Source organism: Eubalaena glacialis, chromosome 5, assembly GCF_028564815.1.
Source record: "Eubalaena glacialis isolate mEubGla1 chromosome 5, mEubGla1.1.hap2.+ XY, whole genome shotgun sequence".
NCBI lineage: Eukaryota > Metazoa > Chordata > Mammalia > Artiodactyla > Balaenidae > Eubalaena > Eubalaena glacialis.
This window is the reverse complement of record NC_083720.1, coordinates 140,490,124-140,508,516: the sequence shown is the minus strand read 5'-3', so window position 1 is coordinate 140,508,516 and position 18,393 is coordinate 140,490,124. Positions and strand designations below refer to the sequence as shown.

At 40.0% G+C, this 18,393-nt stretch overlaps 1 protein-coding gene across 6 annotated transcripts in view; it reads left to right on the top strand.

Annotated features, from left to right (window-relative positions):
- The window catches only part of BMPR1B (bone morphogenetic protein receptor type 1B), a 163,255-nt gene extending 146,920 nt beyond the window's left edge, over positions 1-16,335 (top strand). For 5 of the 6 annotated variants that reach the window (XM_061191708.1, XM_061191706.1, XM_061191704.1 and 2 more), the window contains exons 9-11: positions 10,093-10,268; positions 14,325-14,455; positions 15,976-16,335. In XM_061191708.1, coding sequence (XP_061047691.1) covers positions 10,093-10,268; positions 14,325-14,455; positions 15,976-16,101 — 433 coding nt within the window. In that variant the 3' untranslated portion in view covers positions 16,102-16,335. Of the gene's footprint in view, positions 1-10,092; positions 10,269-14,324; positions 14,456-14,870; positions 14,902-15,975 lie in introns of those variants that run through there. The other variant, XM_061191707.1, reaches the window with a different exon arrangement.
- The last annotated feature ends 2,058 nt before the right edge of the window (positions 16,336-18,393 follow it).

Sequence of the window (18,393 nt, the reverse complement as noted above, 5' to 3'; positions counted from 1 at the left end):
TGTTTATGTTTTCCATTGCTGTGCAAAACCTTTTAAGTTTCATTAGGTCCCATTTGTTCATTTTTGTTTTTATTTCCATTTCTCTAGGAGCTGGGTCAAAAAGGATCTTGCTGTGATTTACGTCATAGAGTGTTCTGCCTATGTTTTCCTCTAAGAGTTTGATAGTGTCTGGCCTTACATTTAGGTCTTTAACCCATTTTGAGTTTATTTTTGTGTATGGTGTTAGGGAGTGTTCTAATTTCATTCTTTTACATGTAGCTGTCCAGTTTTCCCAGCACCATTTATTGAAGAGGCTGTCTTTTCTGCATTATATATTCTTGCCTCCTTTATCAAAAATAAGGTGACCATATGTGCATGGGTTTATCTCTGGGCTTTCTGTCCTGTTCCTTCGATCTGTATTTCTGTTTTTGTGCCAGTACCATACTCTCTTGATTACTGTAGCCTTGTAGTATAGTCTGAAGTCAGGGAGCCTGATTCCTCCAGCTCCGTTTTTCTTTCTCAAGATTGCTTTGGCTATTCAGGGTCTTTTGTGTTTCCATACAAATTGTGAAATTTTTTGTTCTAGTTCTGTGAAAAATGCCATTGGTAGTTTGATACACATTGCACTGAATCTGTAGATTGCTTTGGGTAGTATAGTCTATTTCACAATGTTGATTCTTCCAATCCAAGAACATGGTATATCTCTCCATTTGTTTGTATCATCTTTAATTTCTTTCATCAGTGTCTTACAGTACTCTGCATACAGATCTTTTGTCTCCTTAGGTAGGTTTATTCCTAGGTATTTTATTCTTTTTGTTGCAATGGTAAATGGGAATGTTTCCTTAATTTCTCTTTCATTTTTCATCATTAGTGTATAGGAATGCAGAATATTTCTGTGTATTAATTCTGTATCCTGCTACATAACCAAATTCATTTATTAGCTCTAGTAGTTTTCTGGTAGCTTCTTTAAGATTCTCTATGTATAGTATCATGTTGTCTGCAAACAGTGACAGCTTTACTTATTCTTTTCTGATTTAGATTCCTTTTATTTCTTTTTCTTCTCTGGTTGCTGTGGCTAACACTTCCAAAACTACATTGAATAATAGTGTTGAGAGTGGGCAACCTTGTCTTGTTCCTGATCTTAGTGGAAATGGTTTCAATTTTTCACCATTGAGAACAATGCTGGCTGTGTGTTTGTCATATATGGCCTTTATTATGTTGAGGTAAGTTCCCTCTATGCCTACTTTCTGGAGGGTTTTTATCATAAATGGGTGTTGAAATTTGTCAAAAGCTTTTTCTGTATCTATTGAGATGATCATATGGTTTTTCTCCTTCAATTTGTTAATATGGTGTATCACATTGATTGATTTGCATATATTGAAGAATTCTTGCATTCCTGGGATAAACCCCACTTGATCATGGTGTATGATCCTTTAAATGTGCTGTTGGATTCTGTTTGCTAGTATCTTGTTGAGGATTTTTGCATCTATGTTCATCAGTGATATTGGCCTGTAGTTTTCTTTTTTTGTGACATCTTTGGTTTTGCTATCAGGGTGATGGTGGCCTTGTTGAAGGCGTTTAGAAGTGTTCCTCCCTCTGCTGTATTTTGGAAGAGTTTGAGAAGGATAGGTGTTAACGCTTCTCTAAATGTTTGATAGAATTTGACTGTGAAGCCATCTGGTCCTGGGCTTTTGTTTGTTGGAAGATTTTTAATCACAGTCTCAATTTCATTTCTTGTGGTTGGTCTGTTTATATTTTCCATTTCTTCCTGGTTCACTCTTGGAAGGTTGTGCTTTCGTAAGAATTTGTCCATTTCTTACAGGTTGTCCATTTTATTGGCATATAGTTGCTTGTAGTAATCTCTCATGATCCTTTGTATTTCTGCAGTGTCAGTTGTTACTTCTCCTTTTTCATTTCTAATTCTATTTATTTGAGTTTTCTCCCTTTTTTTCTTGGTGAGTCTGGCTAATGGTTTATCAATTTTGTTTATCTTCTCAAAGAAGCAGCTTTTAGTGTTATTGATCTTTACTATCGTTTCCTTCATTTCTTTTTCATTTATTTCTGATCTGATCTTTATGATTTCTTGCCTTCTGCTAACTTTGGGGGTTTTTTGTTGTTCTTTCTCTAATGGCTTTAGGTGTAAGGTTAGGTTGTTTATTTGAGATGTTTCTTGTTTCTTGAGGTAGGATTGTATTGCTATTATAAACTTCCCTCTTAGAACTGCTTTTGCTGCATCACATGGGTTTTGGGTCATTGTGTTTTCATTGTCATTTGTTTCTAGGTATTTTTTGATTTCCTCTTTGATTTCTTCAGTAATCTCTTGGTTATTAAGTATTGTTTTGTTTAGTCTCCATGTGTTTGTATTTTTTACAGAGTTTTTTCCTGTAATTGATATATCGCATCTCATAGTGTTGTGGTCGGAAAAGATACTTGATACGATTTCAATTTTCTTAAACTTACCAAGGCTTGATTTGTGACCCAAGATATGATCTGTCCTGGAGAATGTTCCATGAGCACTTGAGAAGAAAGTGTATTCTGTTGTTTTTGGATGGAATGTCCTATAAATATAAATTAAGTCCACCTTGCTTAATGTGTCATTTAAAGCTTGTGTTTCCTTATTTATTTTCAGTTTGGATGATCCGTCCATTGGTGAAAGTGGGGTGTTAAAGTCCCCTACTATCATTGTGTTACTGTCGATTTCCCCTTTTATGGCTGTTAGCATTTGCCTTATGTATTGAGGTGCTCCTATGTTGGGTGCATAAATATTTACAATTTTTATATCTTCTTCTTGGATTTATCCCTTGATCCTTATGTAGTGTCCTTCTTTGTCTCTTGTAATGGTCCTTGTTTTAAAGTCTATTTTGTGTGATAGGAGTATTGCTACTTCAGCTTTTTTTTTGATTTCCATTTGCATGTGATATCTTTTTCCATCCCCTCACTTTCAGTCTGTATGTGTCCCTAGGTCTGAAGTGGGTTTCTTGTTGGCAGCGTATATGTGGGTCTAGTTTTTGTATCCATTCAGCCAGTCTGTGTCTTTTGGTTGGAGCATTTAATCCATTTACATTTAAGGTAATTATCAATATGTTATGTTCCTATTACCATATTCTTAATTGTTTTGGGTTTGTTATTGTAGGTCTTTTCCTTCTCTTGTGTTTCCTCCCTAGAGAAGTTCCTTTAGCATTTGTTGTAAAGCTGGTTAGGTGTGCTGAATTCTCTTAGCTTTTGCTTGTCTGTAAAGGTTTAATTTCTCCATCGAATCTGAATAAGATCCTTGCTGGGTAGAGTAATCTTGGTTGTAGGTTTTTCCCTTTCATCACTTTAAATATGTCCTGCCATTCCCTTCTGACTTGCAGAGTTTCTGCTGAAAGATCAGCTGTTAACCTTGTGGGGATTCCCTAGTGTGTTATTTGTTGTTTTTCCTTTGCTGCTTTTAATATTTTTTCTTTGTATTTAATTTTTGATAGTTTGATTACTATGTGTCTTGGCATATTTCTCCTTGGATTTATCCTGCATGGGACTCTCTGCGCTTCCTGGATTTAACTATTTCCTTTCCCATATTAGGAAGTTTTGAACTATCATCTCTTCAAATATTTTCTCAGTCCCTTTCTTTTTCTCTTCTTCTTCTGGGACCCCTATAATTCGAATGTTGGTGCATTTAATGTTGTCTCACAGGTCTCTGAGGCTGTCCTCAATTCTTTTCACTCTTTTTTCTTTACTCTGCTTTTCAGTAGTTATTTCCACTATTTTATCTTCCAGGTCACTTATCCATTCTTCTGCCTCAGTTATTCTGCTATTGATTCCTTCTAGAGAATTTTTAATTTCATTTATTGTGTTGTTCATCATTGTTTGTTTGCTCTTCAGTTCTTCTAGATCCTTGTTAAATGCTTCTTGTATTTTCTCCACTGTGTTTCCACGATTTTGGATCATCTTTACTATCATTACTCTGAATTCTTTTTCAGGTAGACTGCTTATTTCCTCTTTATTTGTTTGGTCTGGTAGGTTTTTACCTTGCTCCTTCATCTGCTGTGTGTTTCTCTGTCTTCTCATTTTGCTTAACTTACTGTGTTTGGGGTCTCCTTTTCGCAGGCTGCAGGTTCGTAGTTCCCGTTGTTTTTGGTGTGTGCCCCCAGTGGCTAAGGTTGGTTCGGTGGGTTATGTAGGCTTCCTGGTGGAGGGGACTGGTGCCTGTGTTCTGGTGGGTGAGGCTGGATCTTGTCTTTCTGGTGGGCAGGACTGTGTCCGGTGGTGTGTTTTGGGGTGTCTGTGACCTTATTATGATTTTAGGCAGCCTCTCTGCTAATGGGTGGGGTTGTGTTCCTGTCTTGCTAGTTGTTTGGCATAAGGTGTCCAACACTGGAGGTTGCTGGTCGTTGACTGGAGCTGGGTCTTAGCATTGAGATGGAGATGTCTGGGAGAGCTTTCGCCATTTGATACTATGTAGAGCCGGGAGGTCTCTGGTGGACCAATGTCCTGAACTCAGCTCTCCCACCTCAGAGGCACAGGCCTGACACCCGGTCAGAGCACCAAGACACTGTCAGCCACATGGCTCAGAAGAAAAGGGAGAAAAAAAGAAAGAAAAAAAAAAAAGTTATTAAATTAAAAAATAAAAATTATTAAAATTAAAAAAAATTTAAAAGTAAGGAAAAAAAAAAGAAAAGAGCAACCAAACCAAAAAACAAATCCATCCATGATAACAAGCGCTAAAACTATACTAAAAACAAAAAAGCGGACAGACAGAACCCTAGGACAAATGGTAAAAGCAAAGCTATACAGACAAAATCACACAAAGAAGCATACGCATACACACTCACAAAAAGAGAAAAAGGGAAAAATATATATATATATCTTTGCTCCCAAAGTCCGCCTCAATCTGGGATGATTCGTTGTCTATTCAGGTATTCCACAGATGCAGGTACATCAAGTTGATTGTGCATATTTAATCCGCTGCTCCTGAGGCTGCTGGGAGAGATTTCCCTTTCTCTTCTTTGTTCGCACAGCTCCGGGGGTTCAGCTTTGGATGTGGACCCGCCTCTGCGTGTAGGTCGCCTGAGTGCGTCTGTTCCCGCTCAGACAGGACGGGGTTAAAGGAGCAGCTGCTTCGGGGGCTCTGGCTCACTCAGGCCGGGGGGGAGGGAGGGGTACGGAGGAGGCGGGGCGAGCAGAGGCGTCATGACGTTGCAGCAGCCCGAGGCGCGCCGTGTGTTCTCCCGGGGAAGTTGTCCCCGGATCACGGGACCCTGGCAGTGGCGGGCTGCACCGGCTCCCGGGAGGGGAGGTGTGGAGAGTGACCTGTGCTCGCACACAGGCTTCTTGGTGGCGGCAGCAGCAGCCTTAGCGTCTCATGCCCGTCTCTGGGGTCCGCGCTGATAGCCGCGGCTCGCGCCCGTCTCTGGAGCTCCTTTAAGCGGCGCTCTGAATCCCCTCTCCTCATGCACCAAGAAACAAAGAGGCAAGAAAAAGTCTCTTGCCTCTTCGGCAGCTGCAGACTTTTTCCCGGACTCCCTCCCGACTAGCTGTGGCGCACTAGCCCCTTCAGGCTGTGTTCATGCCGCCAACCCCAGTCCTCTCCCTGCGATCCGACCGAAGCCCGAGCCTCAGCTCCCAGCCCCTGCCCGCCCCGGCAGGTGAGCAGACAAGCCTCTCGGGCTGGTGAGTGCTGCTCGGCACCGATCCTCTGTGCGGGAATCTCTCCGCTTTGCCCTCCGCACCCCTGTGGCTGCGCTCTCCTCCGTGGCTCCGAAGCTTCCCCCCTCCGCCACCCGCAGTCTCCGCCAGTGAAGGGGCTCCTAGTGTGTGGAAACCTTTCCTCCTTCACGGCTCCCTCCCACTGGTGCAGGGCCCGTCCCTATTCTTTTGTCTCTGTTTTTTCTTTTTTCTTTTGCCCTACCCAGGTGGGGAGTTTCTTGCCTTTTGGGAGGTCTGAGGTCTTCTGCCAGCGTTCAGTAGGTGTTCTGTAGGAGTTGTTCCCCATGTAGATGTATTTCTGATGTATTTGTGGGGAGGAAGGTGATCTCCACGTCTTACTCTTCCGCCATCTTGAAGGTCTCTGACTGTTCATCTCTTACTCAGAAAATTTTAGGTGTTTTTATTTTATCCTGTCCCAGCCCTGCTGTCTCTAAAGTTCATAAGAAAAGTACCCATTAAAGTATGATTCTAGCACAAGGTTTTTTCCTGGAGAGGAATTTACTTGACATCCCTTAACTTATTTTATTCAAATTTTACTTTTATTTTTTCCAATTCTACTTAAATCTGTATCTCAGTGGTACTCACATTAACAGGGACAAAAGCCTTGTTGGATCTAGTAGAAGTATTAGTTGTAAAAACATGATTGGGTAAAAATGCCCCTGTAATTCTCTAAACCCAGTTCTTTAATCATGACCCTTTTGTGCAAATATTTCCATCCCTTCTCCATGGGAAGGGAGAAGAGAGATCGTGTTTTCTCTACAGTGAATGCAGCACCCACATTTTGATGGTAGAAATGTATCTTTTCTGTACTTTTGTCCAGTTTGTTTAGAGGACTTTTGATCTTCAGAGCCTTGTGCCTCTAACCTGTGCCTTAATCCTTGACATGTATATTTTTCTTGGTCCTGACCCTGCTGAGTTCTTTTTATTTATAATATATTTTAAACATACAGAAAATATAAAAAATAATGAGTCACTCATGTAATAATTTAAGAATGATATTAGCAATTTGCCTTATTTTTGTCTGGTCTTTTTTTAAAAAAAAGAAATCCAGTGTTAAAGAACCCTTTTGTATTCTCCTCCCTGTTTTATCCTCCCTTTTCCTCCCAGAAGTAACCAGTATCCTGGTTGGCATTTATATTTCCCGTATGTGATTTTACAATTTACACACATGTGTGCGTGTAGCCACTGCAGCACATGGAATTATGTTGTGGGTTTGGAGTTCTTCTCCGACTCTGCCCCCTTGTGCTGTATCCATCTTTTCTTGCCAACATCGGCTCTCAGCCCTCCCGGCCTCCATGGAAAAGGAAGGCAAGGAAAGCTGAAGGCAACCTGGCCTTTTCTTCTTCCTTCCTTTTGCTTGGCCCTTTCCTTCAGTGACTCCGTACCTAGCCTTAAAGCTCCGCACTGTCTGACTCTACTTCCCGTCTCTTTTTCTTCTTTTACTCTTGCTGCCCGAGTGTTAAATCACTTTAATTTCTCTTTTTGGTCTTGAAGATTAATACAAGTTCCATTTTTCTCTGCCCTTATTTGAGGACGGGTAAGATGATGTGACTGAAGACCTGGGAGAGAAATGCAGTATAATTACTTTCAAGTAGAGAAACCCTCCCGAGGGAAGAAGGGACAGAGCTGTGTGTCTTGGAGGATCTGATACTTTATAATGTCACATGGGAATTCCTTATAATTAGTATGTTTGTTCTTTAAATGTAGTGCTAAAGGCATGTGCCATTGGGTTAATAGTCACCTGTTATAAAATTAATTTGCTTAACAAAATTCAATTTATCTTCCTTACATACCTGTAATGTTTCATTTTATAGTCTACAGAGATTTTTACATTTCTCTTTAAATCACCCACAGCAAAGTTTACTATAAACAGGCCTTTTCCTTCTTTCATTTAAAGTATATTCTTTATCTGCCATGGGCAAGGCACACTGTGAATGGAGACGAAGGGGGCTGTGCTCTTTAGGGACATAACAAATGATTATGACAGTTATTCAGAGCTCAGAGGAGTTTACTGTCTTAGGGTGGAAGATGGATATTTTTTGAGATACTACAAGGGAGAATATTTATTCAGATTCTTCTAGGGGAAGAGATTTACTCAGACACTCCCAGGGGAGATGTTTATTCAGATACTAGTGGGGAAACCCCTAGGGTGGGGCGAGGAAGGTTGAGGCGGCACAGCAGTGCCAAGCACACGTGGCCTGTGTAAGGAACTGGTTTTGGGGCATTTGATGGGCAAGCAACATCCTTGACTGTATGTTTTTTCAGTGTTTGAGGGAATGAGAGTTTAGAGAACTATGTATAATCTGGCCATCACAAATCTTAATTCCGTTATCATCGAATACCAATTACCTCTTAGTTTTCCAATAGATGTCGCCATGTCACGAATTCCATCAGCCCTTCCTGACCTCCCGAATCCAAATAAAACATTAAGGAGCTAAGTGTAAGAATGGAAAGGTATTGCCTAAAATCTTTATCACCTGTGGTCAGAGTATGTCTTTGGCTTAAATGCACTCCTGTGGGGCCCATACTAAGACTGTTCTTGGTTTCCTTTCCCAGGACATGTTCTGGAAGGTAATTTAGGCCCCTTACCATCTTCTTTCCATCTGCAAACCCCCATGTTCGTTTCTCTGCATAGAACCCAGAATCCTCTATCCAATCCCAGCACTGTCTTTCTCTGATGATTCAAAATTATAAATTATAACACACACATATAACATGTTAATGAAATACCCACTGTGTGTTCACATGAGAGGTGTCAGTGGGTAGAAGAGGAGAGAAATTGCTTTATAATTGAAGGTGGAGCCTTTGTGGCATCTTTTAAATCGAATGGTTATCATTAAGCCTCTTCTCTGCTCAATGTTCCTTCCTTACTATGTACTATTTAGGTACACAGGTGACATTTTTCTATTGTATCCTGCTGGTAAATACTATGATTCACATTTTAAACTCTTTCTAGTCTTAGAAAAGAGCCCAGAGCACTAAGACCTACGTTTACAGATGGTAAGGAATACCAGCTCGTTAGTTTTTTTTCATTTTAAAAAATTTCCACTTTAACTTTTATTTTAGGAAAAGAGGCTCCTTCAGAGTTGTTGCTGTTAGAAGATCCCAAGGGGCCTAATGAGTATCCTAGTGACACGTCTGATGAAATAGCTTTAGCTTAAGGATTTTAGCTGGAAGTGAATTTTAAACGGTCGTAAGAATGAAGCTTTATATTTATAAGTGTTAGTAAATGTAAACAGTGTTGAGATATACAGAGTTTTAGAAGACAGAGATTGAGGTGATAAGATCAGGCCCAGAGGTTTTTTTCCCAAAAGCCACTAGTGTTTTGCTAAGTTTGCGGTTGTCTGTGACACAGCATGATAAATGTGATATTTGACATATGCAGCTGTTTTCCACGTTGAGGAAAAAGAACATATAAATGCTTGAGAGTCAGTGGAGTGTGATGAAAAGAAAAAGAAAAACTCTTTCTTGGGAATCAGGAGATAGAAAGGTTTTTCCACAAACTTCAGTTTAATCATGAGTTTTTGTACAATACCTTTTCTGTCTCAGAGTTTCTTCATCCGTCTAAATGGGGGCTCATTGCTCCTCAGTTCCAGTAGTTTCTATTGAGCTGTGGGACTTGTTACACTTGTGATGTGTGCTCGGTGCTGCACTGGCAGTGATGTTACACGTATCCTCTCATTTAATGGTCAGCCTCTCGAGTAATCATGGTTCAGCAGCTTTGCAACATGGGTTCATAGCTCCGGCTCCAGCTCGCTGCACCGAGGCCATGGTTCCCATGTGCCAGCCTCTAGATTGGTGTCCTTCCATCAGGAATTTCTTCCCCATCTATGGGGAATAATAATGAATGGATCATGTTGTAAAATTTTCCTAAAGCTAAAGATATTATATTCAATTATTTCCTTTTGTTACTAAAAATACGTGTTATTCGGTTTATGAAATAATAGTGATAGTAGAAAGCTGTTTTATAGGTCTCTGCTTATCAAAATAAAACATATGCAAATCTTTGTTGGTCCTCTCCTCCCGTCCCTTTTTACTTGTTTGTAGCTATAAAAGCCTCCCAACACTTGGCTTAAGAAATACTGTCTCAAACCAAATTGGCATGTGCACCTGCCAATTTTAAGAGCAAAGCTACTAAAATATGAAGGGAAGGATGGTATTTTTTAGATATTTAGCAATAATTTAGAGCTTACATTTGATCTAGTGGCAATGCTATCCTATATGTGGCAGCTTCATTCTGATTGAATGTCATCTACATTGGGTTTTTACCTGTGAATACTTAACTTTTGGCAAGAAATATTTTTCGAGGAACCCTGAAAGGATATCCTTTCCCACCTTTCACTAAAGCCCTGGGTCAGGACTCACCTTGACTTGTCATTTGTTGGTCCTCTTCAGTACTGATAGTGCTTTGCTTTACTTTTTCCTTAGTGATACGAATGAAGTTGACATACCACCCAACACCCGAGTTGGCACCAAACGCTATATGCCTCCAGAAGTGTTGGATGAGAGCTTGAATAGAAATCACTTTCAGTCTTACATCATGGCGGACATGTACAGTTTTGGACTCATCCTTTGGGAGGTTGCTAGGAGATGTGTATCAGGAGGTAAGTGACAGCGGTACTGTTGGAGCTGCTACAGATCCTTTCTTTCTGATCAGAAGTCAGAGTTATCTTGTTTACAGAATCGGGTTTGATTTGATTTTCCCCTTTATTTCTGTTGATGCCGTCACAGTCCTCCCAGGAAACGGTATTTAACCTCTTAGAATTACCTCTGACTGCCTCCTTCCCTTCACCTGCCGCTGATGAGTCTCTTCTGGAGCGTCCTCTTGCCTTTTCAGAGATCACCCCCTTCTCCCATATGTGCCCTCCAGCAGTTGCTCCAAGTCAGACCTCCTCTCCTGCCCCTTCCAGCTTCTTCCTACCAACCTCCTGGCTCCACCCCCAACATCAGTGACGCTTTCCCTGTGGCTTGCTGTGCACAGATGAAGGGAGACACAGAAATGTAGGGCGGGGCACCCATTGTGGAACCCCTCTACTTCTTGACTTTGTGTAATACTTCCTCATAAAGCAGTTTGAAAACATCAGTTTGTATCAAAAGGAAGTTAAAGCATAAGAATATCATTATTGTTCACGATAAGTTTTCTACAAACGTACGGATTCCCTAGTAAGACTAAGAAGACATTCTTAAATATTCAGAGGTAATATGTTGCTTGGAGTATTTTGCGTACTGCTGCATAATCTGTTCTTGAGTAGGTGAGGAGCTGAGCTGCGGGCGCTTCAGCATCCAGTGCCCTGTTTCCGCCTCTCCTCATGGTTGTGCTCGTTCAGAAACCTTGACCCTCCTGCCTTTCCTCCTGATGGCTGCTTCCTCACGTTCTCAGAAACTTGAGCGTGTCCGAGAGTGTGAAAGTGCAGCATGCACTTAACTAGTAGGGGGATTCTTTTTCTTGGACCTGCCATTTATTACTTGTGAACCTTTGACAGGTTACTAAATTTTTCTTTGTTTCAGTTTTTTTATTGTCAGAAAGAGGTGAATTATTGTATCTACTTCAGATGGTTGTGAGGTTTCAATGATTGTAGAAAGAATTAAAACTGCCTGGTGTATAACTAGCACTCAGTACATGTTAGCTATTATCTTAAATTTTCCTTTTGGTTGGTAGAGACTTAACTTATATTTAGATGAATATTTAAATATGAAGGAGAAACAGTAAATCAACAGGCATTCACACTTTTGTAGGAAGATCATCTTCAATGATGTCGTGCCTCCTAATCACTCTGGGAATTCTGTGCCTCTTACGCACATTTAAAAATAGAACACATTCCCTCTAAAGTAAGAGAAGTCTTTAGTCCAAAAGGAAAGTTAATGTATGTAGGAAAATTTTCCTAACCAGATACTGTATAAATCTCCCATCATAATTATGATCTCATGCTTTATTAAGAATAAATGAGCCTATTTTTGAATAATATGCCTACACTTATTTTATTAAGATAGGTTTATAGAAGTTAAAGGAATACTAAAGTACAAGATTACTTTTCTAATTATGTTTTCCTAAACATCTAAAGCGAATAGGGCTACAGGAAGCCTATATTTGAAAACCTGAGGAGGACCGGAATAAAGGAGAAATGATTCTCTGCTTAAAAAAAAAGCCAGCCTTATGTAAACAGCAGGATATTAATTGCTTTGCTAGGGCTGTCTTTGCCTGTGGAGGTTCAAGAGGTACTAAAATGTTACCTTATCTCTGTATGAGATTGATGTATATTTGTCAGAGATTCTCAGCTCTACCTCATACCAACTGTATGGCCTTGGGCAAGTTACTGAATCCTTCGAAGCCAACTTTCCTCATCTGTAGAGTGTGTATAATAATGCTATCTCATAAATGTGTTTGTGAGAATTTAATAAGATAAATTATATAACATACCTACCTCCATGCCTGGTAGATAGTAGACTTGCAGTAAATGAGTTTCTTTTCTCTTCCAGGGAGGCAAAGCACACAAATTCTATTCTCTAACACTTTCCTTTATGAAGATATTGCAAGTCTGGGGGCTCATCTTTCTAGTCCGGGTACTTTTGGGTGAAGTAGACACATCCAGCTGTAGGCCTTTCCAACTTTGGAAGCAAAAGGAAGTTTTGAAGTTTCAAACACAAAGGCAGCAGACATGGAAAATTTTGATAACTTAATTGCATGATAAGGAGAAAGGAGTAGGGCCTAGAGTTCAAAGACGGACTTAGATTAGTTGATAATTTTATGTGGTTGGCTCTATATCTGTTTTCATATATGCACCTACCCCACCATCCATGCATCGGTCCATCCAGATAATGGCACCAACATTAGGCACTGAGGGAAATTTGAGATAAATTAGATCATCATCCTTGCTCTCAAGATGTTTCCTGCGCCATTGTCTTGAGAATTAGAAAGGGAGGAAGAACGGGAATGAAGTGAGCATCTCCTATCCATTAGACCTTGTGCTTTCATGATCTTATATAGAGATGACACACAGTGGAAGGAAATAGTAACATAGATAATACATATAATTATGCTCTGTGATCTCAGCAGGGGACAGAATAAATGGTGAGTTGGAATGGTCTGAAAAAATTTTCAAACCTTCTCGTCCTTTATGATTATAAATGGGTTTGAGTTTACAAGAAAGGACAAAATACAGGCTCCAGATTTTTTTTAGAGTAAACCCTCAGTGAATTTAATGATGTAGTGTATTATCTTCCGACCTGGTGGTATCTGTCGTGGTCCAAACGTGGGTTGGAAAAGAATTTCCAGACACAAGGCAGAATGCAAAGAAGATAGAATTTATTAGAGGGAAGGGTCGCTGCCAGAACAGCGGGCAGACTTCCTAGTAGTCTGGGAGAGTCGAGCCCGAACATGTGCTATTGATCAGTTTTTATAGCCGGAAAACAAAGGAATGATCCGAGGTGAAAATTTCGTTTACTGACTGGTAGAGACACATGTACCTTCCTTCTATAGGGTGGGAGTGGGACAGGGCAGATGCCTTTCCTTATTTGGGACAGGTCCCGTTGCCCAGGTGGGTGTCGGCCCAGGTGGGCTCAGGAATTTCGTAACCATCGCCACATGGTGGTGAGGGCGATTAAGAGTCTGGTAGGGGGTGTAACGCTGAAACTTTATCAGGTAGGGTTGTCCTTTGTCCTTGAAGCACCATTGTCCTTGGAGCACCACAGTATCATCTTATTCAGATAAAAAGCAGTGAAATTTCTATAAAAGATGATTTAGGATAGGGAGAAAGGGTTCTCTGGAAAGATTGTTCAGAGCAGCATCCTCTGAGGACAGAGGCTGCTTATAATTACTCTGAAGAGTTACTCAGATAAGGTCAGAAAGAAGACACAGGTAGCCTGCTTTTTTAAAGGACAAGAGGAAAAAAGGTAGAAATTAGATACTAGGGAAATGAAATGGGATAGAATTTAGCATGATAAGTACCTTTCCTTAAAGATGACATTCTTTTGTATTTCTTAACCATTCTTTCAACACTACATATTTTTTTTTTCTAATAGTGATATATTTCTTATAGACAGTTCTGATAGATGCAGGAAATTTAAAGAAGAAAAATCAGACAGTCATTGCACCTAAAAATCATGGTTAATATTTTTAGGTGTGTATAGTTTTCCAAATTTTAAATGTGCAAAAATGCATTCTTATGATTAAGCAGAAAAAAATGTAAATCTGACGTTTTGTTCAAGTAGGATACACTGCCAAATTTATTGTGAGGTTCATAAGCACATGCTGCAGTAGTAGAAATAGTTACATATTGTGTAGTATGCGTTTGGGGTGTGTCTGGCAAATTTGCAACGAGATTTAATATAGATTTTAAAACGTTTGGCACACAGTACAAGAGCCTTTATAAAATCAGAAGTAAACTTGAGATGCTTGTTGACTTAGCTTTTGGAAGTTAGAAAAAAGGCTTGAAGGCATATAATATGTTTCATTATACTTTCTTTTCATTTTTAAAAATTAGATCATATCGTTTGGGCACATGTTTTTCAAGGTTGGTGCTGTTTTTGTTTTTGTTTTTGCTGTTTTTCAACCTGAACTTGTCTTTGGTACCGATAGAACTTTCCTTAGAGAATAGTTTATTTGTTAGACTTTTATTTCCTCTTCACAGAAAATAATAACATTAATGAAACCATATTTTCAGGTATAGTGGAAGAATATCAGCTTCCCTATCATGATCTAGTGCCCAGCGACCCCTCTTATGAGGACATGAGAGAGATCGTGTGTATCAAGAAGCTGCGTCCCTCCTTCCCCAACCGGTGGAGCAGTGACGAGGTGAGGCTGTAGGTCACCGTGTGGATGTGGCCAGTGTCGAAACAGACTTTTCTCCTTTTGCCGAAATTCCAACTATTTATCACAGGAATTCTTTTTCTTTGCTGTGATGGTGAGGGTGCCTCATGGCAGTAATTTATATGGCGCTAAGTGCAGTGTGTTAAATTATCTGTTCCTTTCTCCTGTTTGATTTTGCCACTTCCAAAATACATTGAATAGGTCAGCGTTTAGCCTGCATAATCGATAACATTATTTCATTTGTTGGTGATGTCCTGACACTTGCGTAAAGGCCGTTAAATAACTGCACGTGTGTTTGTAAAGCATCATGAATTTTCTCCATGACAAACTCACGTACAGCATTCTCCCGTTTTCATGAGAGGAAAGTAAGGCATCTGAAGATTCGGTTTTCTATACACAGAAGTGGTACAAGTTGACCTAGTTGAGATGCCCGACTGTGCCGTGGATCTTCGTTAACAAGGATGACGCAATGCTGTGGGAAAAATCCACGTTTGGCCTGGCTGTGAGCCCGTCCTGGTGAAACCTAACCAGATCTAACAAGGAGCTGCCCAGAAGGAAGAAGTGAGCTGGCCAGCCTTGCCTTTCCTGCCCCATCTCCTCCTGCTTCACCCCTTCTCCATCTGCCCTCTGAGCCTCTAAGCCTGCTCAGACCTGGAGAGTCTGGCAGCATTCAGAGGGGTGGAACATTCAGAGAGGAGTTTGAAGCATCCCCGAAAAAAATGTACCAAAGCCAGTGCAGACAAATGGACAGAACACTGTTTATAAACTAGTTCTTTACTGTTAAATGCATTTAAAAATAACCTTTGGTTCATTGGTTTTGTGGCCAGTTACTGAAATGCTAAATAATACCTATGTTTTCCAGTGAGCTGTGCAGAAAGCTTTATGAAATGCTGGAGTTTATATTATTTTGAAGGTGGTTATGGGCATTGGTATTACTCAAAATCCCTTCACTGACGATTTCTAATGAAGTGAAATTGTGCTTTCCAACAGGAAGGCCAATAATTGATGTACCACAGGAGAACCCAGGAGGAAGTTGTAGTGAGGCTGTGCACAGGTCATGAATCTTGTTAAATGGTACAGTGTGATGCTATTATTGTAGCAGACAGCTGTGATTTAGGAATAACCATGTTTGTTTGAATAGTATGGAATTAGATAAAAGATTTGAGCGTACCGAGTGTTAGAAACAATCTGGGAGTGTGCAGTGGAATACAGACTCCCTGGGTATTTTTGTATTTGTTTAGTCTGACTTCAAAGGCACTCTTCTACAATCAGCAAAACCACCTGCTTGCTCCTATCACAAGGAAGCCATGAAAATCTGTTTTCATCATTTAAGCTTTGCATGATGAGAGAAGAATTTTTATGGAATTTTATGCCTACATGGTTTTAAGAGTATCTTTAAAAAATATATTCAAACTTCAGAAACCCAAAACTAAAAGCCAATATCAAGTGCCAACCTTACAGATAATACGTTTCTCTAACTCCAGTTTTCCTTTTCCTTCCCGCAGTGTCTAAGGCAGATGGGGAAACTCATGACAGAATGCTGGGCTCACAATCCTGCTTCAAGACTGACAGCCCTGCGGGTTAAGAAAACACTTGCCAAAATGTCCGAGTCCCAGGACATTAAACTCTGAATTGAGGGCAAAAATAAGCATCTCTGGAGAAAGCCAGTAGATACTCTTCTGTTTGCGGGCAGAGCAAAAGATGTTCCAGAAGCATCCACAGTACAAGCCGTGAACATCGTCCTGCTTCCCAGTAAGTCTAGCCTCACCTCTCAGGGAGCAGCTTGGACAAAGAGAAGTTCCCAGAAACACGGATTCATCGTGTCTGTTTGTAGGAGGGAGAAACTGCTTGGCTAACTTGTTCAAGATATGATGCATGTTGCTTTCTAAGAAAGCCCTGTATTTTGGGATTGCCTTTTTTTTTTTTCAAAAGATGCTTTAATTTTGCCAAAATAAAACAAATAATGTAGATGTTTTAAGGTTTATACTATTATAGTTTAAATAATAACAGCAAAGTTCTTCCCAGAAACTCTCCCGGAAGGTGAATTAAAATACGTGTTTCCATTGGTAAAATTTTGTTGCACTCTACCAGCCAACAGCGGGTGAAGTTGGAGGACAGAACGGAACTCACCTTCAGAGCTCCCGCGCCCCGCGCCCCTTCAGACCGCTCAGGCCAGGCCTGCACCGGGGCGGCCGCAGCAATGTGAATGCACCCGCGTACAAGCACCACCTGTCTGGGACCACGTTTGGGGATTCCTACAGGTGACCTTTTGCAGCTTTACAGGATATGGAACAAATGAAGGTTTGATGTGACTGTTAGAAGTAAATGTTGACACCGTTCTTCGGAACCGCTTTGTGTTTCTGATTTTGTTAGGCTTTTTCTTTCATGGTCAAGTCCCTTCTTTTTCATTAAACACAAACAAAGCTTTTTTTTTTTTTTTTTTTACGTGCAGAGTAAAAACAAACATTAAACACAAAGCTTTTTTTTTTTTTTTACATGCTTTTGATCTCTCAAATGAAGGGATCAATATTAAGTATAAAATTGCCATCAGTTGTGTTGAAGACAAGGCGCTTTAAAATAGAGATACTTTGCTCTTGTGCTGTAAGCAGATCGTGTCAGAAAGGTAGAGGATGAGGGTACAGGTGCACATGGCTTGTTTCTTCTGTACGTGGAAGAGCCCTTCACAGAAGCGCAAGGGGAAATGTATGCACAACTTATTATGTACAGACAAAGATGGTTTCTTTTTGTTATTATCTGCCTTTTTGGAGTCTGAGTTAAGGGAAGGAGAGGAAACATATGTTAGGTTAATTTAACTAATTTTAATTTTAAAATAGATAAATATAACCTCCAAATGGGACAGCAGAGGAATGCTAGTGGAGGCCACAGAATATAATGGCTGCTGTGATTTATTATTCTAGAATAGATATGGATCGAATATGTATATCTTAATATCTTATGTGATAGCTTCACATCTTAGGAATGCTGACTCAGTTTATTTTATTCTCATAACGTTCAATTCACTTTTTAATTTATTATTTTTTCTTCTCTGTGGCACTTGTGCAAAACATCTTTTCACCTATTCAATTATGTGGGGTTTTAACTTTTGAGCAACGTGAATCAAATCATTGACAGGGCCAGTATTCCTTAGCAACAGGAACCTAATAAAGGTTAAAATTGTACACATCCCTCTCAACTTTATTCATTTACTTCCTGACTGTGGTTTTCTTTTGCTTCTTAGAAATTCTGTAGTGTTTAGTAAAGAACTGGAAAGTACCCCCCTGCCCAGCCCTTAAAAAAAAAAAAGATGTTCCTTCCAGAATACTCCAGGGGGCAGTGTTTTATAACACATTTTCATTTCACCACTTGGTGGCTGAAGGATGGAGGGTTTTGAAAATGTGACAGCTGCATTAAAAATGAGAAAGCATTTTCCTCACTTCTGAAGTGGGCTTGCACTGGTGACTTGTTCCTCCAGAAAAGCATCCTAGAGCAGAGACCGGCTGTGAGCTGTGCTTACGGTTCGGGAGAAGCTTAAGGAGAAACAGCGTTCTGTATTCAGCATTCACTCCCCAGTGCTTCATAACCACGTCTCCTTTGTAACAAAGAAAGAATATTTCCTTAATCCTTGAATATGAAAAAGGTTTCTGCTTTTTCAAAGATTAAAAACAGTTGATTTCAAATATAATCAGAATGCTGCTTTTATTGATATTAAGATAACCTCAATAGCAGTGTAAAGGTTCCTTTCTCTTGTGTCAAATCGTATTCTTTGTGATAGCTTAGGAGTATGTGGCTAGAGCTAAGTGTGATAGTCATCTGAGCCTAGGAGAGAAACTTCAGTGCCTCTAATCAGATTGTCTACGAAACAAATAAGTAAACATTTATGTCAGTTAAGTGGGGACATGTTCGTGTTTCTTGATTTTCCCTAA